We start from the raw sequence: 23576 nt of genomic DNA, 5'->3' as shown, positions 1-23576 counted from the left end.
GAGCCTTTTCGCTCATCTCCATTAGCTCCAAAATTTCCCTTCCCTGGTCTCTCTATACGGCTAGTAGCTCACAAAAAACCAAACCGTCAAGTGATACCACATCGGAGAGCAAGTTTCCAAGTTACGTCTATGAGCTTGATGGTCGAATCTTCCTTGGCCCTGATTGCTTGCAATGTGACTTTAACCACACCACTTAACCCGTCGCAACCATCACTGCTGCCTTGCTCGCCAGCTGGTGCATTCAGCATGGTCGCTGTTCCGTTGTCGAGAGCGTTTGCCGGCTTCATGATCCCGTCCACTAGATCATGGATCTGTTTTATCATGGTTCTTAGGATGCACATCATAATGAGGGGCTGTGTCGACGAACACGTGAAGAACTCGAAGGTGCCGATCGCGATGTTCGGCAGCTGAATGGGGAAGTGGTAAGCGGAACTGGATGCACCCATGTTCAAGCGGACCTCGGTCCAGGACTTGATATGCTGCATAACTCTATCGTAGGACTCGATGAGACAAAGGTAGCTGGATAAAATGAGCAGCCGTGAGGGTTGGTCTAGTGTGAGAGCGGCTGTTACAGGCACGTGGTGAGCCTGACCGGTCCTAATTCGGGAAGACATGTCTCTTATAGTTTCCATGTATTGGTGCGAAAGTCGAAAGGTGCAATCTACAGCAAGTTCTGGAACGTTCCGGGTGGAGCTGAGGCCGTTACCCATCGTCTTGTCTTTGGTGTCTGTCCATATGCCCCGCTCTGCTTCGATACATGGGATCGAAAGCATATGCTGATGGAGTTCCACGTTGATATCCGAAAGTTTGCGAATCCAGGATTTTACAGTAGGTTCAACGGCTAGGTTTGTAGTTTGCTGCCTGTCATTGTATGGCCTGTCATTGTATGGCCTGTCATTGTATGAGCTCTGAAACTCGCCGTGGATGGACTGGGGGCGACGTGATGCTGTTGGGCGATAGCCGAAATCAGAGCCAGAGCGCTCACTGTCGATGTTAAGAGTATCCCCTTCAAGTTGATCAAAGTCCATGAGATGGGGGTTCGCAGTTTCCTGAGACTGATAGGTCAGGCTTTGCGGCGTGATGTTCCTCGGAAGCGACAACGGTTGTTTGGAAGGGGCTGAAGGCTCTTCTGAATAGAGGGGTAACATGTTGAAAGTGGGTGAGGTCAAACGATAGGAGCCTTGAGAAGCGCCAGGAAGATCAGTGTGATTTTCCTGCTCGCGTTGCCCACCACTGCGGGACTGAGGCGGTGCCTGAGCAAATGATTGGCCAGACTTGTGACTTTGCATAGTGTAGATGTCCATATTAGGTTGGAAATCACGTGTTCCCGGGGGAGGGCCAAGCTCCGACTGTAGCGAAGGGAAATTCAGACCCAGATCCAGATCAGACGGGGCATCAAGTAAGCTAATCGGTGAAAGACCAAGATACTCCGAGACGGCTTGGCTGTTCTGCTCGGTGGCTAGATTTTCTTTCAGTAACGTCAGTGCCCTATTTCGTGTCATCTTATCATGATTTACCGGGTAGGTACGAACCGACGTTTTGTGTCGGGTTGCTATGCATGGACGCCCGTTGAGTGGCGTGAGAACGAGTCCGATGTCGAGAAGACCTTGAAGGCCTTGGGAGACATCGAACACCCGCTTTCTGGCAGCGCAAACAGCCCTCATTGCTCCTTCCTGGTTTGCACTGAAGCTTCTGGCCATGACAACGATCACAGGCCCCGCGGGAGACATCGTGGGCGGAAGAACTCATTGTGCCGCCTTAAGCCAGAATACTCCAGTCCTCTTGTATTCCAAAGATAATAAGATATTCGAGGCTTTTCGTCGTCACAGGGGTGAAGCGAAGGCAAATCTCACATCGTAGACTGCGGACATCGCACTAGTTGGCTTTCCCATTAGTGGTGAGACTATGAGACTGAGACATTTGTAATTGGTATGCATACCCTGCTGACAGTACTAAAACAGAAACAGCACAACTCGATCCATACGGCCAAGATTATTATACTCACCTAGATTGTCTTTCCCCTCCCTTTTTCCATGATGCGCGCTGATTACTCGAGCTGCTGACTCCTCCCTTGCAGCAAAGTCCACATCAGAAAAAGAGCATTGCACGATATAGCGATTCCCCATCATTGGCTCAAGTAACCCGAAGACATGCTGTGCCTCTAAGCCACATGACAATCCCTCGTGAGAGGCTAGGTAACACGAGACATGCCAAAATGTAAGGGAAGGATTCCCACTTACCCATCGGGTTGTGAACCGCAATTAGCCCTGTGGGTAAGTCCCTGTCATGCCAAGCGTTGTGCTGCCTGTCTGGAGTGATCCTATAGGTTGGCAAGATCAGGTAGTGCCGTTTTCAAAGCTCTCGTATCATGCTGTTTCCTTGCAATCTTCGACGCCAAGTTGGGTTGTCCTGCTCGTGTAGAATCCGGCCCCCCGGGAGCCCTCCCCCGCCCCATCCAATCGCCATTACATGTTTTTGACAGATCAGGAACGTCCAATCATGCATACCTTCATCCCTGAAGTTAGACGGCCACTGCACCAGCGGCTTGTTTTGTCGAGCAGTGCCGAACACGCCATTTTTTCTGACCTCGGCAGTTTTCTAACCACTTTGCTTCTCTCTACTCTGCAAGTACACTGCTAACCGAAGGGCCGAAGCTGTAGGTAGGGTGGGCTTACAATCGGACAGCGACCGACTAGCAATGCAAGTGAAGTGTTACTCATTGGAGGTACACTAATCGAAATTAAGTCTCCGGACGCCCCCCGCCCCCGCAATTTGGAAAGCCAAACAACAATATCGCGTTTCGAACTTTGAACTACCTAATGAGCCACCAAATCATCTTGAAATTACGAGCTTTTGGTGCTATTTTCGGCGGTAACGGCGGCCCTAACTGCTAGTGCAAGCTTCATGCGCGTGCAGCAATGTTAGCGGCATGAGCGGCCGACAAGTTATTTATGTCGTGATTCCCTAGGATGACGTATACGGAGATGGAACGTAAGGCCGGCGTTCAGATCAGTATTCCAACTATCCAAGCGATTCTTTACCGGCATCACTTGAAGAAGTGGCGTGTGGGAAAGAGGACGCTGCGGAGCGCCTTGGATTCTGCCACGCACACCGTACACAGGCCCAGATCCAGCAGCTTATACGTACACTCTTCTTGGACAAGTGTAAGGCCCGAATTCGCCCGATTCACCAAGCCAATGGGTCTTCCGGTACTCCAACGAAGGGTGCAGGGAGGATCTGGTGAGCCCACAGAGCCATGGGCGGCCACTTATATCGACTATGGTGTGGGGCATGATATGGCTATGCGAAGATGAAGGGGGCCTCACAGCTCGTCTTCTGTGACGGAGATCCGGATGCACCGCGCCAGGGAGTCACTTCATGGTCATATTGCGATAACCTGGAGAAGGGACTGCTTCCGTTCTACGAGCCAGGGGACCTTTTTATGCAAGATAACGCCAAAGTCCACGTCTTACATTACGCGAAGGGGTGGCTGGAAGAGCACGGCATCTGGACGATCAAGTGGCCGGCTCACAGTCCCGATTTGAACGCCACTGAGCATATTGGGAAGGTCCTGAAGACTAAGATCCGTGAAATTGAGCGTACCCTCAAGGCCTGGGCTAGGTGAATAATACAGATATGACTAGAACGCGATTCGCTATTTTTACTGGAATCAGTGCTTGATCGAGTAGTCTGCGCCAGATCTCTGGGCGCAACAGTGCCGACTTGTCGATTATCATACCAGGGAGTTCCGGAAACCGACCGATCGGGTTGTAGGTAGGGCGAACTCGGTAACGCGCCGCAACTCCTTCAACACTTGCCCCAACTACTCACCTAACGCAGGGAAGTGTAAGCGGGCTTCAGTCCTCAAAAAGTATTTACTTAGGTAATGGATACTCCAAAGCCCTCTGTGTCGAACGAGGCTCCAAGATCCCAGGTTGACAGCGCTGGTTATTTTAACGGATCGGGCAGAACTGGCACTCTGAAAGTGCTAAGCGGCATGTTTATAGAAGACGTCGACCCCGCCGCGTTCGACGCTCAGTTTCAACCTGTCGATCTGCTCTCTCTTCTCGGCAGCAGCGGAGGTCACTTATCAAACACAGCCGTACCGCGGCCGCTTCCGCTCCCCCCAAGAAATGGTTTTCTCGGCTAATTATCAGGACTCGCTGAAGCGCCAAATCAATGCCTTGTCAGCCCATCCACTTGACCCTCGTGTGAGGGCTAAACTTTCTGACCTCAGCTACAAGCTCTCCGATCGTTGTCCTCCTCGCTTCTGTCGGGCCTTCCTGTGGGGTCTGCCCGACAAAGTTAGCAGTATCGAAGCGGGCTCGGCAATAAATGCTAAGACAGGGCACGAAGCATTCAAGACTAGCCTTATATTCACTGGCCAGGGCGCACAGTAGTCGCAAACGGGGGCCTAGCTTTTGAAAACGTTTCCTAAGACGGCCAAGCCAGTACTCGAAGAACTCGATAGCGTGCTGCAGGAACTACCGGTAGGCTTACGGTCGGAATAGTCGCTACTATCAGAATTAACCGAGCCCCGTCCCTCTACGCACCCAAGCAAGCCCAAGTTCTCGCAGCCCTTCGTCACGGCGCTACAGCTCGCCCAGCTAGCGGTCCTCGAGTCTTAGAATGTGCAGGCACATATGATCGTAGGCTACTCTTCGCGTGAGATCGCGGCTGCGTACAGCGCTAGGTTCATTACACGTAGACAGGCTATTCTTGTGGCGTAACTCCGAGGGCTAGTAGCTAAGGGGCTATCTCAGCTAAGCTAATAGGTTTGATAGTCGTTAGGCTGGATGTGAAGGCTGTACATCCCTATCTAGATGCTACGTCAGTTGGAGAAGACGTCTTCATCGCTTACTATAATAGTCCTGCCAGTGTCACCGTCTCCGGGTCTTCAGCATTGCTCGCAGGGTTAGTGGAGACTATCAAAGCCGATAGCCTCTTTACACGAATACTTCAAGTCGAAGTTACTTATCACTCGCACCACATGAGAAGTACGGTAAGCCATCACGGGGACTTGCTAAAACTATGAGGCAATCTTAAGAACGTTAGCAGCAGAAATAGCAGTAAATTGCAACACTCGGTTTCGTCGGTAACTGAACAGTTACTCACTAAAGTCGAGGTATGCGACGCAGCCTATTAGGAGGAGAACATACTGTCCCCCGTACGATTTTAGGGCGCATATAAGAGAATGCTTAGCGATAAGGGCCTCGCCGCAAACTTCTTAATCGAACTTAGGCCTAGCAGTACCCTCGCCGGGCCGTTTCCACAGATTGTGAAAGGTACAGGACTTGACCATGTCGTATACATAGCGACAGCCAAACGTGGCCAGGACACTATCCAGGACACTATCCACGCCCTTTTGGACGTTGCCGGGCAATCGTCCTTGCGTAATGCCGAGATTCCCCTAGCAGCGTGAATACCGACGCGACGCTGTTGGAGGGTGCTGGTATCGCGTGCATCCAGATCTGCTAGCGTTTGACTGTGAGATTTTTGTGACGGTCGACGGTCGACGCCCGAGAACAGCGGGAGTACTTAGTCAGGGCTTTTCTCGTGGATACGCGAGGCAACCAAAAGTTGGGGCGTCGATGGTATCATCACCAAGTCTCCAAGAGGGAATTTTTTCTATGAGAGCCAGCGATTGCTTGCTCCCGGTGGGACGATAGTGGGGATAGAGGACGAAGCCGTCGAATACAGCAGTCCTCTGCTCCTAGAGCCAGCTATGATCAACTGCTCTTCCAAGAATCTGGATACAGCGGCTTTGACACTGGAGACTATCGCGGGCTAAGTTGTTCATGATCTGTTGGTGACGAGCCTATCAATTCAGTTGACATGTTTCGTAGAGTGTTCTTAGAGCTGTCTCAGCTCATCGAAGACGGCCATGCCAAGCCAATCTCCCCATACAAGCTCCTGGGTTACGAGGAAATCCCAAAGGCACTGCAACTGGTTCAAGAGAGACAACACTTTGGAAAATTCGTTATCTTGAACGGCCTAGGCGCAAAGGTTGCAGCTCCGGTAAGATTCGGTACAGCAGGGCCAACTTGCATATTTTGGCTATACTTACTCACGTCTTTCTAGATTCGACTCGCAAGACGTCTTGTGTCTGCCGCTGTTACATTTATGGGAGCGCAGTTGGCCAAGCAGCTACATCTGGCCGAGGCGATAGACTCAGCGCGTCAACTAATGCAGTACAGTATGGATTCGCTTGCCGCCATAGAGTTCCAGAAATGGGTGCGTACGACGCTCAGGGGGGAGCTGACAACTGTGGACGTGGTGAATGCTGCGAGTTTAGTAGTACTGTGTGAGAGAGTGACAGGAAAGATGGCATACTGGTGAGGAACTGACCAGGTCCGTCGCAGAGACTTGGAGTGGAGGGGAAATGGCACTGTTTCAGAAAGCAGCGATGATAGCGAGCACCATCACCAGGTATTGAATAGAGCTTATATTGGCACTAATAGTGAGCCTTCTCTTGCCCCCATCGCTCAACCCTACATGGGAGATTTCCGTCTTCATCTAGGGAAACCTTTACCCGTTCCTGTAGGTAGAGATTCGTTAACGTGTGGAATAGCTAGGTGAGTATTTCGGGAGAGTATGCTCCAAGTAATAGATTATCACGAAAGCCCACATAACCCTGATACCAAGCTCCTCACGAATCGAAAGCACCTAGCCCTGGGGAAAAGGTAAACGAGTGGAATCCCAGTGGTCTTCTTCGTCTGCTCCTCTCGTCGACCGATCCCCCGCTTCTATGTAAAGAAGGGTAGCAATGCTTCCAGAAGTACGATAACCTCCGCTAAACATGATCCGAGTCTAAAGACCCCCTCCACAGCCAAAATCGATAGGTTTATCTATCTTTCCTACGTCGCATATGCCGCAGTCTCAAGCAAGTATCGCATCTTCGGAGCAATCGTCTACGCCTTTATCACCACTAGCCACGAATACTAATCTAGTGCCTATGCTACGCATGTCCGAAGCTGAAATACGTGGCTTAACCTCGCAACAAAATGAGGTTCTACATAATAAGCCACCACCGTTAAACAAGCGAGGCAGATACAGCGCATATGCATAATATTGATGAAATTGCTGTAATATTGCAGGAGGATGTTACCGGCCGGTCTGGTCTATACGATATTGCCCCGTCACCACTACTAACATGTATGCGTGCTACTCTGACGGTGCAAAAGCGAGCCCGGGCTCTAGCTCGGGTAATGCATCTGCTTTCTATAATTGCCCTGTCGGCTGGTGTAGTTGGTCACTTCGCTGGTAGATAAGTACCGATTTGAGCCTCGCCCACTTGGGTCGGTGACGAGTCGCGGGTTCGAATCCCGCAGCTGACACACAAGGGGGTTTAGTCAACCCTTACGGCGCGCTGCCCACCTTGTTGACTTCGCCTACCTAGCGATAATAGGGAGATTGGTGCAGTTTAGGATCACGAGCATCCTAGCCAGTCGACCGTCAAGCACTACGTCGGCGGAATATAACTCGACAGCCGGTCCAGAATTCGAATCGTTAATCCGACCCCTTATCGGACCCCCTCTCGCCGCGATTCTTGCGAGCGTCTAGACCACGTTACGGTCTATCCACTTGAGCGTATGGTTGAGATGTATACGCTCGACGAGAACCCCAATTAGCAGATACTACGACTTGTCGCGACAAAAAATAGTCGAGCATCTTCTGCACATCAGCAGCATCCCACCCCTGAGGACGAATTTAAGTGCCACATTACCACACTTATCGGTAGTTCAGGCAGGGGTTGTAGCACAGACTTAGGGAGGGACAGGAGGTTTAGTAGTCGTTTGGCTACAAGTTTACCTGTATAACCGCCCGACGCGGCTTAAGGGCCCGCTATATCATCTATAGCCCCTTAAGGGAGTACTTGTAGAGGTACCGAGGGTTAACACCTACGGCGTATTTAATATTTTATAATTGCCCTAGTTCGTCTGAACTTCTCTCTTATCGTCTATACTAGAGCTATGCATATGCTGACAACTAATATAGCCCGCGCTGCCTAAGACTCCCGCCTCGGCTAAGGTAAAGTAACGATTCTTGTGTATATACTGCGTACGCTAATAATGTACAGAGAGTCCAGGTCCCCGCTCCCGCTCAGCAGAAGGAGGATACGCCTTCTAAGAAGCAGAAGATTGAGAGTCCCTACTTCTTGATAAATTGCACATGCAGAGCTAATATAAGACAGCCCTTTCCACTCCTAGTAAGAAGAGCAAGACGACGAACTGTAAGTCGCCGGATTATTATTACATATGATTCACATATACTTACCATATCCAGCTATCACTCCTCGCCAATCATCCCGCCTGGCCCGCAAGTCATAGTGGTACAATGGTAGCGCCGTTGATTTTGCACTCGTAACTCTCCATAGCCTCTTGGATCAGTCCGCCCAATTCTCTCGACGGACATCAACGCCGGCATTCTTCACTCCTGTGTTGGTGGCATCTTTCACGGCTGCCAGAAGATTATCGTACATAGGATCGAAAGCCTGGTAAATGCACCATCAATGATACATCCATTGACGTGGACACCGATATCGACCTTCATGACGTTGTTCAGCTGGAGATTTGTCTCATTGCTAGCGTTGGGGCTGAAGTGGGCGGCGATATGATCCAAGTTCAATCCAGCAGGGAAATCCATACCAGCTTTGATTGTATCACCCTCAGTGAGACTATCATGTCCAACCACGAGACGCACGCTATCTTCGATGCCGTTGGCAATTTCGGTCAAGATCTGGCCAGGATTGATGTTTTTCTGAGCCTGTTGACGAACTTGACGGTGCGTCTCAGCCGCTTGGCTGTAGTCTCTACTCTATTCGTGTTTAGGTTGTCGAGATGTCGCTTCTCCTCGCTGGTGGCAAGGTGGCGGTTCTCGGCCAACATATTCGACTTCTTCGCCCTTCGGGTGGGTGTTGTTGGGGAGCAGTTGGGAAATTAGGATACTCGGAGGGTCAGTCTGGGCAGTAGGAGCCTTCTTCTTCTGGTCGTTCCTTCTTCAGCACCTGGCGCAGCGGCCTTTCCGTTGACTCCGTTGGTGCCGTTGACTGTGTACACGAGCGGGTTTAGTTGCATACGAATGAAGAGGGCTCGTCGACCGTAGTTGAGCAGTTGAGCAGCCATCGTTGGTGAAATCGCGGGAAGTAGAATTACGTTCAAAAATTCTAGCGCACGGCCACCCCACTTTCGAGACCATAGTTACCAGCTTAATTACGTAGGTATTTTCCACCTACACAGCTGCCATTTTGAGGGACCTGGTCGGCAATACAATCGATTTGATAAGCCCGATTTTCTCGTATGCCACATCTACCCGCAGTGTTGGTCCATGCGTCACTTCAGAGTAGCTTCCGGGTAACTGTGGAAGACGTCCAATTGACTTGCGGCCCAGGTAAGTGACGAACCCCATCAACATTCAATCCTTTCAGCAGTGTCAGAAACAAGACAGATACCATCGGTCCTTTGATGGTGCCCCCTTCAAACACGCCAGACTGCCTCCGCTGTTCATCTTCGGTATGAGCGGAAGGCTTATAGCAGCGGCCGGGCGCTTGCCCTCGACGCGTATCGCCACCCAAGCTGCGAGACAGTATCATCACCTTTCCTCGAGCGGACTTCTTCGAGCCGATGCAGCTGTTCGAGCCACCCGAAGGCGCATGTGGCTTGGCGGCAATGCCTTCCACAATGCAGTCGTCGTCCGCAATGCGTCCTTTGCGCGCTTCCTGCCAAAGCTAGCAGCGAAGCTCATCAGGATCCCCGCTATGGCAGGCGGTGTGACCGTTGCTGGCATAGCTTGGGTGCAATACCAGGCCACACGTATGTCTCGTGGTCTGGGAAGCTTTTTATGACAACCCTGCTGACTCCTGAACAGAGGCCGGCAACTACGCGTGGGATGTGTTCAGCACAGCGAAGGACACAGTCACGGGTACGGCGACAGGTATCTTCGACGGCGCAAAGGACATCGCGGGCCAGACGATGAGAGGATGGCAAAAGACAAAAGATGAAGTGGAATTGCCTGAATGGATGCAGAAGATCTTGCGGTTACAAGAGGAGGTTGGAACCGGTGGCAAGGGAGACGGCCCAGGTGGCAGCGAACCCCCGAAACAGAGCAGATCTGGTGCAGCCGTAGCAGGTGCATCTGCCGCTGCATATGGCTACGAGCAGTCCACCGAAGACGACCCAAGGAGCCCCGACGAGATAGCAAGAGACGATCAGATGATGGTTTTGACCAAGAAGATGATCGAAATCCGGAATATTCTTCAGAGAGTCGGCCAGTCGAGCACATTATCGTTACCCTCGATCGTTGTCATCGGATCACAATCATCAGGAAAGAGTTCGGTACTAGAAGCTATCGTGGGCCATGAATTCCTGCCCAAGGGAGCAAACATGGTTACCAGAAGACCTATTGAGCTCACCCTGATCAATACCCCTGGCTCCGACGCTGAATACGGCGAATTCCCCGATCTGGGTCTCGGCAAGGTCACCGACTTTTCTTCGATCCAGAGGACACTTACAGAACTCAACCAAGCCGTGCCCGCATCCCAATGTGTATCGGATGACCCCATTCGCCTCTCCATCTCCTCGCCGAATGTGCCGGATCTGTCACTTATTGACTTGCCGGGCTATATTCAGGTTGTGGGTCACAACCAACCTCTGGAGCTGAAGCAGAAGATATCGGAGCTCTGCGATAAGTATATCCAGCCCCCAAATGTCATTCTCGCTATATCAGCAGCCGACGTTGATTTGGCCAATTCAACAGCGTTGAGAGCAAGCAGGAGAGTTGACCCGCGGGGAGAGCGCACCATTGGAGTTGTTACCAAGATGGATCTTGTTGATCCAATGCGGGGTTATTCCATCTTGACAGACAAGCAATACCCCTTGCGCCTGGGATATGTCGGCGTCGTGTCACGAGCACCCGCACCGGCCAGCGGACTGTTCAAGAAGGGAAACGCCAATCTCACTACCGCTATTACCAAGAACGAGAACTCATTCTTCTCGGCTCATCCGCTCGAGTTCGGGTCCGAGTCAGAAGTTGCCGTGGGAACATCGACATTACGGAAGAAACTTATGCACGTCCTGGAGCAGACCATGTCAGCCAGCTTGCAAAGTACGAGTGATGCGATTCAACAAGAATTGGAAGAAGCTACATACGAGTTCAAGGTTCAGTACAACGACCGTCCACTATCCGCCGAATCATATCTGGCGGAGAGCCTCGATGGGTTCAAGCACTCTTTCAAGCAGTTTGCTGAGGAGTTTGGCCGGCCGCAAATGCATGAACTACTGAAGAATGAACTGGATCAACGCGTTCTTGACTTGTTAGCAGCCCGGTACTGGAACAAGCCCATACTAGACCTTTCACCGCCCATACTGGAACCCGATAACTTGGCCGATTTGCCCAAAGCCGACCCAGAATCTATCTTCTGGCACCGAAGACTCGATGCCTCCACTTCTGCCCTCACGAAGCTGGGCATTGGCCGTCTGGCAACTACGGTGGTTGCCAACTCGATCCAATCACGCGTGGATCAATTGATTGGACAGTCAAGCTTCGTCAGCCATCCCTACGCGCGCCAAGCCATCACCGAAGCCGCGTCAAGCATATTGAACGATCGGTTCTACAGCACTAGCGATCAGGTAGAAAACTGCATCAAGCCATTCAAATTCGACATCGACATGGAAGAGCGTGAATGGGCCCAGGGGCGGGAGCATGTCCAAGGTGTCCTGAAAAGGGAGCTGGCGGCATGTGAGGGTGCTATTAAGGATCTCGAGACCTCGATCGGGGGTCGGAGGAAGCTGAAGGAGGTCCTCGGGTTCGTGGATAAAGCGAGAAAGGGAGAGTTTGTTGTTGAGGGCGATAACAGTATTGGAGCCGGTGGGTTCAGTGCTGCTTTGCTCGCAAAAGGTTTGTCTTCTCTTTCCCTGCTCAGTCCAGGCTAAACACTAACAAACCGCAGGCCGTGAAGCAGCATTCCTCCGCGATCGGGCAGAGATTATCAAAATGCGCCTCCTGGCTGTCAAGTCAAAACAGTGCGCTAACATGAAGAACAAATATCACTGCCCCGAGGTCTTCCTCGATGCGGTAGCGACTAAGCTTGCCTCAACCGCAGTTCTGTTCCTCAATGTGGAGCTGCTATCTGAGTTCTACTACAATTTCCCCCGTGAGCTAGACCTGCGGCTCGGCCGCCATCTTTCCGATGAGGAGGTGGAGAAGTTCGCCAAGGAAGACCCTAAGATAAAGAAGCATCTCGAAGTCATCCAGCGCAAAGAGCTGCTCGAGCTTGTTCTGGACAAGATAGAAAGCTTGAAGCAACTCGAAGGTCGGGAAAGGGAGAAGGGTGGTGGTAAGGGGTCCGGAGGCAAGAAGAGCAATGGGGAGAAGCAAAGGGGAAGATGGGGACTGTTCTAGTGAAAACAAAAAACTTGGAAGAACAACCATGAAACGATCATATAATTTTTACGAAACAGGGCATGGAGTTATGGAGATTCATTGGATGCAGTAGGCTTGGTTGTCGTCGTTGCTGCGAAGCGGTTATTGTGGTGTCGAGAGATCGCTTTCGTCAAAGGCTCCCAGTACCCCGTCCCTGCGCTTTGGAATGGTTTGCGCTGCGTACTTGTGATTAAACCTGATCCCCGCTTATTGCTAGGCTTGTTCAAATACAGTACACATATGTCATGAACAGGTGCGCCAAGTGGGGGTAAAATCTACCCTGCTGGCAACTCATTGCTTTTTGGTCTTTATCCTTGCTACTTTACACCAAATGTTTCCTTTTCGAGGAAGAAATCCCGGGGTCTATATACTCATTCCGCGCAAGCCGGCGAACCTTGATGCTCAACCAGTTTCAAGGAAATCGCAGTCTATAACCTGATGGGGAGGGACGCCTACCACCATTCCGGCTTGCTGTGTCCCCGGGGGGTTCTCCGTGTCAAACGAACGCCACAACTCCCAAACACATCCGTCGGGAACAGAATACTCATCTTCCCGTAATCCGACTCCGGGCGGCTGCCGTGTCGAGGTCGTCCGCACAGCCACCAGATTTGTTGTTCTCAGTGCGAGATTGCGTGCGTCCGGTCTGCCTCTTGTCCCTGACTGGAAGTAATCGCCGTGCCAAAATGTTCCTGGGTTGCACCCCGCGGGCTTCCCGGAGGCTCGGACGAGCCGTGTTGTGAGGCGGTGCGAACCGTTGAGCTCTCGGTATCAACCATTTCCACCGCGTCCTTCTGTTCAAAGTCTTGATTGTTTCTGCCGGTCATCTTTTGCGCCAGGATGCGCATCCATCGCGGCATGTCTCGCTTCCCCATGCCCCAGTTGTAGACTTCTTTCTCGTTCCAGTTGGAGGGGGTGACGCGGCCGCCGGTTAGGTGCACGACGACCCAGATCATGGTGTTGAGGGAGACGTATATTAACATGCCCCTTTGGGAGACCATGTTAGTTGACTCTTAGAGAGGAGAGATAGGAAGGGATAGGAAAGTACTTACGCTATGAGACCGTAGGCTACGCTGTAGCTGAAGGGCATGAAAGCTAGCGTTACGAAGGACGGGACTGCGTCTCCGATGTATTGCCAGTTGATGGAGGTGACTTGGCGAATCATGAGACATCCAACCTGCTGCAGTGTTAGTTACGACGGTCTGCAAGTTTGTCTGTTCAGCTTGCTTACCAGTACAAGAGTACATCCAGTAGCCCAGGGGGGAATAGAGGCAAGGATCGGGGCAAAGAACAGCGAGATGAGGAAGCAAACACCGGCCGTAATAGCGGTCAACCCAGTGCGCCCACCCTCCGCAATTCCAGAACCACTTTCAATGAACGCCGTCACGGGAGAGCAGCCAAAGAGCGATCCAATCGAGATGCAGGCGGCATCAGTGCAATACGCAACAGTCGAGCGAGGGAAGTCGCCGTCCTCGCCCACAACACCGCAAAATTTGGCCATGGAGTATAAAGTTGCGGTGCAGTCGATGATGTCGACGTAGAGGAAGGTGATGAGGGCGAGTGCGAACTGGGATGCGCTCGTGCCGTCGAGGTTCCATTGCTGCGCGGCGAGGATGTTCTGGATCGGGTGGAAAGCTATGATCTGCTTAAAGAAATCGAAGCGTTCCTGGCCTGCAGTCGTATAGGGGAAGTACGTGAAGGAGGTGCTGCGCCTGTGGCTGTGGTCAGCGATTCCGCTACACGTGTACGGGAGATGGGGTACACGTACGGCCATGAAAGGATGGAGACTACTCCAATGCCTATTATAATGGCGCTTTTGACCTTGAAGGCCATCAGAAAGGCGACTAGTATGCCTCCGAGCATGATGCCTATCCACATCTGTGCCCGACTTTGTCAGTAATGGCCGAAGGATAGCACTATTGGAGATACTGACCGCTGGGTTTCTCATGATATGGCGGATGCACTCGCCATCATCGTTGAGCATATTAGCAGGACAACCTCCAATAGCGAGCGGTGTCGAGTGTCCACCAGTGATAGCGCCAATACCGGCCGAGTATGACAAGCCAATCTCAGTCAGGAACAAGCCGATACCAACACCGCAGGCCGTCTTAATGGTGGCGGGAATCATCTTGACGAGCCACTGTCGCATACCGGTCAGAGCCAGGAATATGAAAATGAAGCCCTCGACGAAAATGGCTGTCAGTGCGATCCGGTACGGGACCATGCCGGTGCCGTGCCAGCCAACCACCTGGTAGGTGAAGTAGGCGTTCAGGCCCATTCCCGGCCTGAAAACTTGTCAGTATTGTCTACATAATGAATGATAGCTACGGTGGGCTGAACTTACGCAAGAGCCACCGGAAGATTAGTCAGGAATCCGAAGGCGATACTGGCGAGACCTGCCAGAGCTGCTGTCGCCGTAATCATGTCACGCTTCAACACTGATGCGTTTGTCAGTCTAGGAAAAGAAAATTGATTCTCGAAAGAATGCTTACCCAAGAGACAATCGGTATATTCCTGTTCCAGCACGCAACCGGGATCTTCAGGTGTGCCTTTGCATATGCAAGTGCCTCCAGACTCGGTAAGGACAGAAGCCTGTGGAATGAATATGAGCAACTGTGGACTGTTGGGAAGAACAGTACATGTGGAAATAGACTCACGTTGACAGCGATGATGTACGCCATGGTGGCAAAGGTCGTGAAGCCGGCGCGGATTTCTCGGTAGAAGGATGCGCCTTTGACTGTCTTAGGCTGTTGGTGGTTAGCAATCGCGACCGACTACCACGAATGAACCTCTGAGCAAGATCAAGTCTAAGTGCCGGGCGGCTGATCATCGTCGACTATGATGTAGACGAAAAAAACGAGACTTTCGGTAGGGAGGTCGGCATTGTCATTTGATGGCTGAAAATGCAGTTTCAGGTTTATGGAGGGAAAGGATGGAGAAGGTGCCATCCGAATAGACAGGACGAGGTGACTTACATGACCAGAGCCATCGAGCCGGAAAACACGACCGAAGGTTGAGGTATTGACGGTATCCTCAAACTCACCAATCTTGTCACCGAGGACCTGGAAACCTTCTTTCACGGGGCCCATCATGTTCTCCCGTCCTTGACGTCGCAAGTTGTGCTGAGGACGGTCGTGATCGGGCAGTGCCAGTCAGTTCTGCAACGTAACGTGTTAGTTGAGCAGACCTAAGACATGGATCGGATGATGTAAGAGCTCGTCAGAGGGTGCTCAATAGAAAAGAAAAGTGTCAAAGCTAGCAAGAAAATGTTGTGGTTGTGTGTGGCGGGTAAAGAAAATCGGTTGCGGAGGAGGTGGCAGTGGAAATAGTCACGAGAACCTCACCTGGGAAACACAAGATGAAAGTTAGCAGTGACATCCAACCACTCGGACAATTGGTAGAAATTGAATGACGAGGCTTGAGGAATCAAAATTGCTGCCACAACATTGAAGGAGTGAGTTGTTGGTCAGGAAAGGGCGAGTCTGTGGCATCAACGATGGTGTTTGAAAAGGTCCAACTCACCTCAGTAGATAATAGCCGAGATGGTGCTGGGCCAGATGGTAAGAGCCGGGCTTGATGGTGGCTGCACTCCGAAGAGATCGGCGAAGCGATTGGGGCCAGCTGAGACTTGTATTTCAATGTCGTGCTGGTGAAAGGACGCGCAAATCAACGTGGTGAAGTTGAAGTCTTGCGGTTCGCCAGGCAGATGCAAAAGCCTGCAGTCGTGGCTTCGGCTTCAACGGTGAACGCGTTGTGAGAGTGAGTTTTGCCAAGCACCTCGTACCCGTACTTGAAAACACATGGGTTACCACGAGATCTCATGGAATGAATGGATTTCTCCTTGGCTATAGCTCAGAAAATTCAGGAAACCACCAATGGTATGTAGGAGGAAAAGGTGTGTCGGTGAATGGCTGCCCTAATAAAACTCACTAGACTATCAGGACCAATGACTAGTCACCGATACCTAAGTACGTGATTTCATCAATGGGCAATAGTTGGCGTTCAGCTTTCGCTTCTCGCCCATTCCTCTGGAACGGTGGCACGATCGAGAAAGAATTAAAATGAGGGAATGGTGCCTCTTGCTCATAGTAGACCCTCGATCGTGATAGTGTGACATTGCCCTCCTCTTATGTGCACGTGCTTCATTCACACTCGGCTGCAATCCCGTCCAAAATCCTATCTAGCGAAAGAAACCCCGACATTGGAAACTCGTATAGCCCCTTATGGCGGTAAAGCACAATCCCGTTAATTTGTAGATTGCTATGCTGAATGCCAGCATGCAGCCTGGACAAGGATAGGGTGCTTTAAAAGCTTATATCCCCCCATGCCGAAGCTGCATGTCAAGCTTACATGAACAATATGCAGTGTTCATCCCATCTGTAACCTAGATCTCACCCCGGCCCGGCACTTTTCATATAACGCCGGTGCCTGTGCTCCCCTCCCCCTTAGCCCCTTCGAGTCTGTCTGTGCAGGACCGAGGTGGAAGCAAACCCGCGTTTGCCCTTGCCGGTCCATTTTGTCTTTAGTCGCACATGGCGTTATGAGGTGATGATGATGGAACTCCCCATGATAGGACAACATGGGCTAGACAAAGGGTGGCTGCATGAGACAAGTGGGACAATTTGCCAATTACCGATTATCAGCGTTGTACGGCCCATACTACCATGGAGTCACACAATGCAGTCTGGATGAGGACAGCGCCATGATACATCTCTCGTGTATGTTGTGAACACGGTGGGAAATACGTAACTAGGCTTCGCCACCGGCAAAGGGAATGGTTGAGCTCTACACTTAGGCACACCTTCTCCTGCGAACCACTGCCTTGCTACAAACCTTTTAGGTCTAATAATCGGATAAGTCACAAACATTTAATTCTTACAGCACATTCAAGGTCAAGTGACAGAAAACGCCCACATACCATTCGGGCAATACTTTGCAGGACTATTGGACGTCATGTCATGTACGTGTAAGTAATTCTAGAGCTGGGCTGACTTGACATGGGTAAGTGACCACAATGTCTCACCTTCTACAGCACCACCTGTGTATGCCTGTACGATTGATCTACGCTTGACTATCGAGAAGGCTTGGCGTGGCTCATTCTCCCAGATCAGTTCGAGGATGACATCGGGTCAAGTTGCCTGAGGGAAAGCTCTGCCATAGTTAATGATGGACCAATCCTGCTTAAACTTTCAGGTGTGAAAGTCTCGTTCCCTCAATGGAGTTTACCAAGAATGATTTCATCATCTTTCAGGGAGGTTTATACTCCACACACGGCCCCTTTAGTAACATCGCAGGCCCTGATTTGCACTAAGGATGGGGGGTTGACAGGGCTTTATTGGACTATACAGAGTCCTGAATCTACTCTGAATATTGTCTTCCTCGGAATCTGACTTCTAGGGACATTGAATGTTATCATGCAGGTTCTCTTTCGTGCCTGGAATGGGCTGAATCACCAGATTCAGGCCCTCCCATTGTTTGATCTGACCTAACGGGAAATCTCTGCAGCATACTGAGCCCCGCACGGTCTTTTCTGTCAAGTAAGACAATATAATTAGTTGAAGCCTTACGATCGTCACCGAGGTGAGTGGGAAATCCTTACATCAAAAACGTGAACCGATTTTGATCATAGGACTTATCAACTACTGGGCGCATCCCTGTAACAACTTTCAATGTGACGATACCAACATGGTTACTTCCATTTCATCTCGCTTCAGAATGCACGAGACAAGCAAGGTGACATATGTGGCTGGCGTGGGTTGCAACACACTGGTAGTTGCTCTGCGGCTTGTCTTCAATGGGACGGTCTGTTCTTTTGAGCTAACCAGCTCTTCGAAGTTGAAGTCTTCCAATATCTGAATCCTTCTCTTGAACATGGTAGTATGAACATGAATTTCCGTACCTTCTTGGTAAGAGCCTCTGTCCCACTAGAAAGCTCGCTTGACGAAGTTGAAGGACCGAGCTGAAGGCAAACTGCAGAAGTCGAAGCAAGCAAACACGCCCATTTTCATCGTCTTCAAGTAGTACATGGAGGAAATAATAATATGCGATTGATCTCAGCATGCATATGCAAGCACATATCATATGCCGTAGAGTAAACACTTGCGCCTTTAAGCGCATAGAAGCAACCTTCCTTGCATATGCATCTATGCATGAAGAACCACAACTATTCCATCGATGCCATTTGATGCTGTTACGTCCTTCTGAATGGTGTAGTGTTTCTACACTGGAACGCAACGTGATACGTCCACCTGTCGACTGCCAGCCAGCCCCTCTTCTCTACTTGATGATCGCAATGATACTTGTGCAACTCTTCAGGCCATGTTAAGGGCCTTCCAGTGGAAACAGATTATGGAAGCCGGTGCTACTGTCTGACAAGAAATATCTTATTTTCCAAGAGCTGGAGACGTTAAGATCCAATACGGTCCCGAGAGCAACTCCAGGGCTCGAGGCAATCTCAATTGATGGACCAGAGAGGCTTCGTGTCGAGGTCACCAGCGACGATCCAACTGAGAGTTCAGAAATCGAGCCAACTTCGTCATGTGTCCAGATTAGCCACATCTTGGGCAAAGCAGTTTGATGCATGGTTCGTGAACCACGAGGGCGTTTTGTAGCAGAACATATATCTTCGAGGCAATGCGGTCTTTCCAACGGATTCTCGACAGCACTCTGGATAGCTTGCCAAAAGTAAGTGGCAATGGCTTCATTTTCATGTTAGGGGTAGCTCTTGCCTCCTGAAGTCCTCGTAGCTGAGTTGTGGCCCAAAGAGGAAACTCTTTTTCGGGCGGATGCGTGTCTCTGAATTTCCTTGGAGCGCACCTTCCCTGCGGCCTGCCTCGATCATTCAAAGGACATCACCTCTGTTACACCGAGTAAACTCCAAAAGTTTGTCTCGTCATCCTTGCTATCACGACACGTCCCTCCCTTCTCCCACTCAGCCCCGCATCTTGCATCGATACCTTCACCATTGGTCGAATCCTCATATTTATGTTACTCGGCAACAGCTTCACCACTGCTTCTAAACCCATTGGACGGTTTGGGCTGGATATTCGCGGAAAATTCATCATTCCTGCATTGAAGACCCTATTCTTCAATTGAATTGCACACCCGCCGTCGGCCGCAGTGCCGCAGCATGATCTATCGCTGCGTTTCTCGAGTCCATTGACTTTTTAACCCCAGTCAGCTGCATCATCCATCACCAGAGCATCTGATCTTCGCATAACGTGGAGGTCATACTAGCAAGTCATTAATATTTCTCCTTTGCCATTTGGCCACACCCAGCATCTCAAAACTTGTGGCCGGCGCATCAAAATTCTGGTGTCGAATCACCATGTTCGACGTCATTTGGACTGATCCCAACAGGGAACGCGTTGGAGAAAGGATCGCCAGGAAGGAGTTGGAGGCCAAGAATAAGGACAAAGACAGAAAGAGTCAGAGTGGTCGCCAGTCAGTTTCGAGCAACCGCTCATCGACTAGTGACCGCGCATTTGGCTTTTTCGCCCACAAGAGCCGGAAGAGGGCCACGGCACCGTCACAGATCAAAGAAAGAGCCGCATCCTCGGAGCGCGTAGCATTCAACGACTTCACAGACAATACAAGTACAGGATATGACGTGAAGGCTCTCTTGTTCCATGAGGATACCTCTGAAGTTACAGTCAAGCCAGAAAACGGCAGCACTATAGTGGAGCAACCCGACCCTACAGACGGCAGCTCCAGTCTCCATTCTCGAGGTATGGGCCAGTTTTCTAGTAAAATCTTTGCTTGCTCACTAATATGCACGTGTGGTAGAATCGACCCTTTCGAAATGGACTCAGCCATCTCTAGCCACATCCAGTACCGTAGCTGGAACATCTCCAAGGAACTCGATCCTCACCAGGTCGGAACACTTGGTACAAACACTGGGACCATCCTCTTTCATCACTAAGAATACGGAAGTGTTGGTGTCTGGTCGAGACTCGAAAAACGATACTGATCACTTAATATCTGAAATCCACATCTCGGCAGATAGGAGCAAAGCTGAGACGCCGCCACTGCCACATCTGCCTGAAGAAGGGTCGGTTTATCGGTTGATATGTTTCGATTGGTGCCAAAAGCTGACACATGCACAGTGCTCCAGAAAACTTCGAGATGCCTGAGCCAATGCTTGCTCAGCCTCCCTTGCCTCAAATAGCATTGTCCAAGGAGCTCACAGTGATGTGTGCTTCAGATTGGAACGATAGGCTGGGCAACCTTGAGGCCTGGAGACCGCCTCACGATTGGCAGTGCCCTTCAGTAGTAGACAGTCCCACGCAACTGTCAGAAACAACGATTCTAAACCCGACGTCGAATGTGGAAGAAGACAGCTATATGTCTCCTGATCTTGCAGCGTTACAGCGGGAGGTTCGGATGATGGCTGCAGCAGGTTCTGAACTCATGCTTGCGAATATGAAGGCGGATGTGGATGATGCAACGGATGCCATGGTGTACAAGGAACTTGAAATGACCAAAAAACGCTGGATGTTCTCGGCTTTACACCAAAAGGGAGGATATATGGACTTGAATCGGGTCATCATCCCCCCTGCAAAGCAAGCTTCATTGCGTCCTCCCCGGATCCTTGCAATCTACGAAACCCAAGGTAAGCTATTCGGCCCTTCGCAAAAACGTTGAATGAACATGTACTGAAGAAAGCGAGCCAGCTTCTGCGTCATTTATTGCTGCACTGCATCCGAATATTGCCATCTCGCATCTATCACCCAACCCAATATCGCCGTCGCTCTTTTCCAACATCCAACCCATCTTCGTGCCTACAATATCCTCGTCAGCTGCATCGCAACCGCTTCCGCCTCGCCTATTTTCCGCGGTGACGTGTTTACGTTTGCCAGCTTTGTTTCCCTCCACCGATATCATCCCCTTACTCGGCCGAGTCCACCGTTGCTTGGCCCCAGGGGGGCTTTGCACCTGACGCTCATTGATCCGCAACCGGTATCGGCCTCGATGGGCCCCATATTACGGCAGTGGCTCTTTGACAATGTCTTACTCAATCTCGAGAAGGAATCCCGACTCGCGTATCCTGAGAGCACCTTTCCAGCGTGGTTAGCTCGTACCAGGCTCCGTGGCAAGGGCAGCACTAAAGCCACCATTTTAGTATCAGCCGTGCCCGAGGGTCTTTCCAGGATCGCGGATATTGAGGAGCAATCGGCCACGACGAAAGAGTTGAATTGCTTGGTCATGAAGATGCTCTGGCAAGAGGTTTGGGGACCATTTGTTCATGCTAAGAAGTGGTGGTGGGAAGAGCCTGAGATCACCAAGGAATGCGCCGAGTTCGGGACGTATTGGGCGTACTCACATATCATCGCTGTGAGAGACGACGACTCTCACAGCGCGCCACGGCCCTGATTTACGTCAAGTCAACCATGTACTCGCATTGTATGTTTCTAGAGGGGGACATGCACGTGGTGGGGATCGTCATGGATTTGATATATCGCGCAGGCGTTGGCGGCGAGGGCGTTTCCCGAAGATATTGCTCAATAAATGCCATGCCCAGGCATATAGAATTGATTCCCTAATTATTTCTGCCTATTCCGGACCCAGTTGATGATTCAAGGACGTTCTGCCTGTTGAAACTACTGGAGCAACCCTGTCTAATCCGAAAACACACTGCAAGGTGCCAGTCGCTGGATACCTCCACGATGATGTACTACAAGTGATGGTATCACCTAGATCCCATGCGTTGGAATTTATGGCAAACAACTTGCCCCTGAATGTCGGTCGCCGCCATCCCTCTTGACCGTGTCAATCTTACCCGATAGTATTGCATGAAACAGGCCCACAGATCTCGACTTGGTAGTTTGTCGTAGTACTCGACCACTCGCAACACATAGCAAACTAGAAAATTTGTTCATTTATGACGCGTATGCCATACGATTATCTATCATAGGTTCACCGCTGACTGAGGTCAGGACTTTAGGGATCTCATGATATCTGTTGGCTCAATTTATCCTTGACAGGGTTGCTTATTCCAAACGTTCTGGAGATATCAGCTGGAGAAAACTAAGGGCTAAATGAGCTACCAAATGGTCCAGCTACACAGGTGACACGAGGTTCAAGGAATGCTCTTATTGGGGAGGCACGTGCAATGGTTCAAAACATCTGCTCAATCTTGTGTTCTCTGCTGTGGCATTTATGAGACGCGAAGTTTTTGACGACGATCTGAGGTGTTTCTCTCATGTATAGGGGTAAACTTTCGACAGCAAAAGCGGCGCAACTTCATCGATGATCCCCAGTGATAAGACTCAACGATCTCGATACATGAAACAAACACATTAAACGAAGCTGCTTCCGCACGATAATCAGCTGCATTCGACCTGCCATGGTTTTGGCTAACGTAATTTCTAACGTGCGTGGCTCGAACAAGTCTAGATCGCATCTGATAAATTCCCTCTCATCTGAATCCCGCTTGAAGAAGAGAGATAGTCGCTTTTCAGCCGTCGACTTTGTAAACAACACCAAGCAGCTGCTGGGCCCGAATACTCGAGGTCTAAATAAATATATGGGGCGAGACTGTAAAATGCTCATCGTGTCATGGTAGTTTCTTCATAACCTGAGACTCAACCATGCAGAATCAGGCCAAAAAAGGCCCTCAACCGCTAATTCCCTGAAGGACTCCAAACGGCCGCTGTCGTTCAAGATCAAGTCACCTGGATTTCAGACTAGAATGGTTTTCAGTCGTCTGACGATGGATCTCACGTCAGCATATTGGCAAAACTCCCTCATGTTAATGTTATCGTTACGATAACTCTCCCCTGCCTTCGTTCGGTTCCTGCACCGGCATGGATACCGCTACGATCCATCAATTCGCACTACTAGCAGTCCTGGAAAGCAATGCCTCCGTGCGCCTCGACGAGCTTGCCGTTCAGGCTGAGAGCGTCGCAAACATCGTAATTATTATATATCAGTCGTCGTTGACAGTGAATACGGCGAGTCAGTAAGTTGAGGATGAATCAAATAAAGATGAGGCTCCTTTCTTACCTTGCATTGGTGACTGACAAGTCGAACACAGAGCTTTATTCTCAATTCTCCACGAGTAACACATCCGTTCGAGCTCGCCTGTGCATATGGTAGTGAATTTACTGGCCAAGTAGGTGAAATTTCCGCCTGGACAGCGAGAAGCGTGCTCCGAACGA

The 23576-nt window shown here is 50.7% G+C and overlaps 7 protein-coding genes and 1 non-coding gene across 8 annotated transcripts; 5 read left to right on the top strand and 3 right to left on the bottom strand.

Annotated features, from left to right (window-relative positions):
• Positions 1-86: 86 nt before the first annotated feature.
• Positions 87-1937, bottom strand: BCR38DRAFT_382710 (uncharacterized protein; the record flags this gene model as incomplete). The annotated part of the gene is made up of 2 exons (XM_040857433.1): positions 1529-1937; positions 87-1488 (listed from the first exon to the last, which is right to left on the bottom strand). Exons 1-2 carry the CDS (start codon positions 1747-1749, stop codon positions 87-89), a joined length of 1623 nt encoding a protein of 540 aa, XP_040721380.1. The 5' UTR covers positions 1750-1937.
• Positions 1938-4133: 2196 nt separating this feature from the next.
• Positions 4134-5035, top strand: BCR38DRAFT_404828 (uncharacterized protein; the record flags this gene model as incomplete). Its single annotated transcript, XM_040857889.1, has 3 exons — positions 4134-4396; positions 4495-4649; positions 4785-5035. The coding sequence occupies 3 exons, from the start codon at positions 4134-4136 to the stop codon at positions 5033-5035; spliced, it is 669 nt and encodes a 222-aa protein (XP_040721379.1).
• An 800-nt stretch (positions 5036-5835) lies between these two features.
• Positions 5836-6339, top strand: BCR38DRAFT_404827 (uncharacterized protein; the record flags this gene model as incomplete). Its single annotated transcript, XM_040857888.1, has 2 exons — positions 5836-6018; positions 6082-6339. The coding sequence occupies 2 exons, from the start codon at positions 5836-5838 to the stop codon at positions 6337-6339; spliced, it is 441 nt and encodes a 146-aa protein (XP_040721378.1).
• Positions 6340-7234: 895 nt separating this feature from the next.
• Positions 7235-7337, top strand: BCR38DRAFT_t31. The gene has a single exon. It is a non-coding gene; the product is annotated as a tRNA-Thr (tRNA).
• A 638-nt stretch (positions 7338-7975) lies between these two features.
• BCR38DRAFT_418058 (uncharacterized protein) lies at positions 7976-8907 on the bottom strand. The gene is made up of 2 exons (XM_040859191.1): positions 8287-8907; positions 7976-8233 (listed from the first exon to the last, which is right to left on the bottom strand). The coding sequence occupies exon 1, from the start codon at positions 8644-8646 to the stop codon at positions 8455-8457; it is 192 nt and encodes a 63-aa protein (XP_040721377.1). The 5' UTR covers positions 8647-8907; the 3' UTR covers positions 7976-8233; positions 8287-8454.
• A 162-nt stretch (positions 8908-9069) lies between these two features.
• Positions 9070-12718, top strand: BCR38DRAFT_382709 (P-loop containing nucleoside triphosphate hydrolase protein). The gene is made up of 3 exons (XM_040857432.1): positions 9070-9812; positions 9868-11895; positions 11948-12718. The coding sequence occupies exons 1-3, from the start codon at positions 9515-9517 to the stop codon at positions 12397-12399; spliced, it is 2778 nt and encodes a 925-aa protein (XP_040721376.1). The 5' UTR covers positions 9070-9514; the 3' UTR covers positions 12400-12718.
• Positions 12719-12733: 15 nt separating this feature from the next.
• On the bottom strand, positions 12734-15590 carry BCR38DRAFT_20187 (xanthine/uracil permease family protein-like protein). The gene is made up of 9 exons (XM_040854100.1): positions 15393-15590; positions 15075-15164; positions 14910-15009; positions 14762-14855; positions 14351-14702; positions 14186-14295; positions 13649-14129; positions 13470-13594; positions 12734-13404 (listed from the first exon to the last, which is right to left on the bottom strand). The coding sequence occupies exons 1-9, from the start codon at positions 15507-15509 to the stop codon at positions 13038-13040; spliced, it is 1836 nt and encodes a 611-aa protein (XP_040721375.1). The 5' UTR covers positions 15510-15590; the 3' UTR covers positions 12734-13037.
• A 4154-nt stretch (positions 15591-19744) lies between these two features.
• Positions 19745-21957, top strand: BCR38DRAFT_462819 (uncharacterized protein; the record flags this gene model as incomplete). Its single annotated transcript, XM_040862624.1, has 5 exons — positions 19745-20012; positions 20203-20467; positions 20523-21028; positions 21090-21258; positions 21339-21957. The coding sequence occupies 5 exons, from the start codon at positions 19745-19747 to the stop codon at positions 21787-21789; spliced, it is 1659 nt and encodes a 552-aa protein (XP_040721374.1). The 3' UTR covers positions 21790-21957.
• Positions 21958-23576: the final 1619 nt, after the last annotated feature.

This window comes from Pseudomassariella vexata (assembly GCF_002105095.1).
Source record: "Pseudomassariella vexata strain CBS 129021 chromosome Unknown BCR38scaffold_1, whole genome shotgun sequence".
Taxonomy (NCBI): Eukaryota; Fungi; Ascomycota; class Sordariomycetes; order Amphisphaeriales; family Pseudomassariaceae; genus Pseudomassariella; species Pseudomassariella vexata.
Note: the sequence above shows the minus strand (reverse complement) of the source record. Positions and strands in the feature narration are given on the sequence as shown.

Excerpts from the sequence above, each read along its gene's own strand:
- BCR38DRAFT_382709 (XM_040857432.1), top strand. The coding sequence starts at position 9,515 with ATGAGCGGAAGGCTTATAGCAGCGGCCGGGCGCTTGCCCTCGACGCGT. Across the intron at positions 9,813-9,867 it reads GGTGCAATACCAGGCCACAC|AGGCCGGCAACTACGCGTGG; the intron begins GTATGTCTCGTG and ends ACTCCTGAACAG. Across the intron at positions 11,896-11,947 it reads TGCTGCTTTGCTCGCAAAAG|GCCGTGAAGCAGCATTCCTC; the intron begins GTTTGTCTTCTC and ends AACAAACCGCAG.
- BCR38DRAFT_20187 (XM_040854100.1), bottom strand. The coding sequence starts at position 15,509 with ATGATGGGCCCCGTGAAAGAAGGTTTCCAGGTCCTCGGTGACAAGATT. Across the intron at positions 15,165-15,392 it reads GGCTCGATGGCTCTGGTCAT|CCTAAGACAGTCAAAGGCGC; the intron begins GTAAGTCACCTC and ends AACCACCAACAG. Across the intron at positions 13,405-13,469 it reads GTAGCCTACGGTCTCATAGC|GGGCATGTTAATATACGTCT; the intron begins GTAAGTACTTTC and ends GGTCTCCCAAAG.
- BCR38DRAFT_418058 (XM_040859191.1), bottom strand. The coding sequence starts at position 8,646 with ATGGATTTCCCTGCTGGATTGAACTTGGATCATATCGCCGCCCACTTC.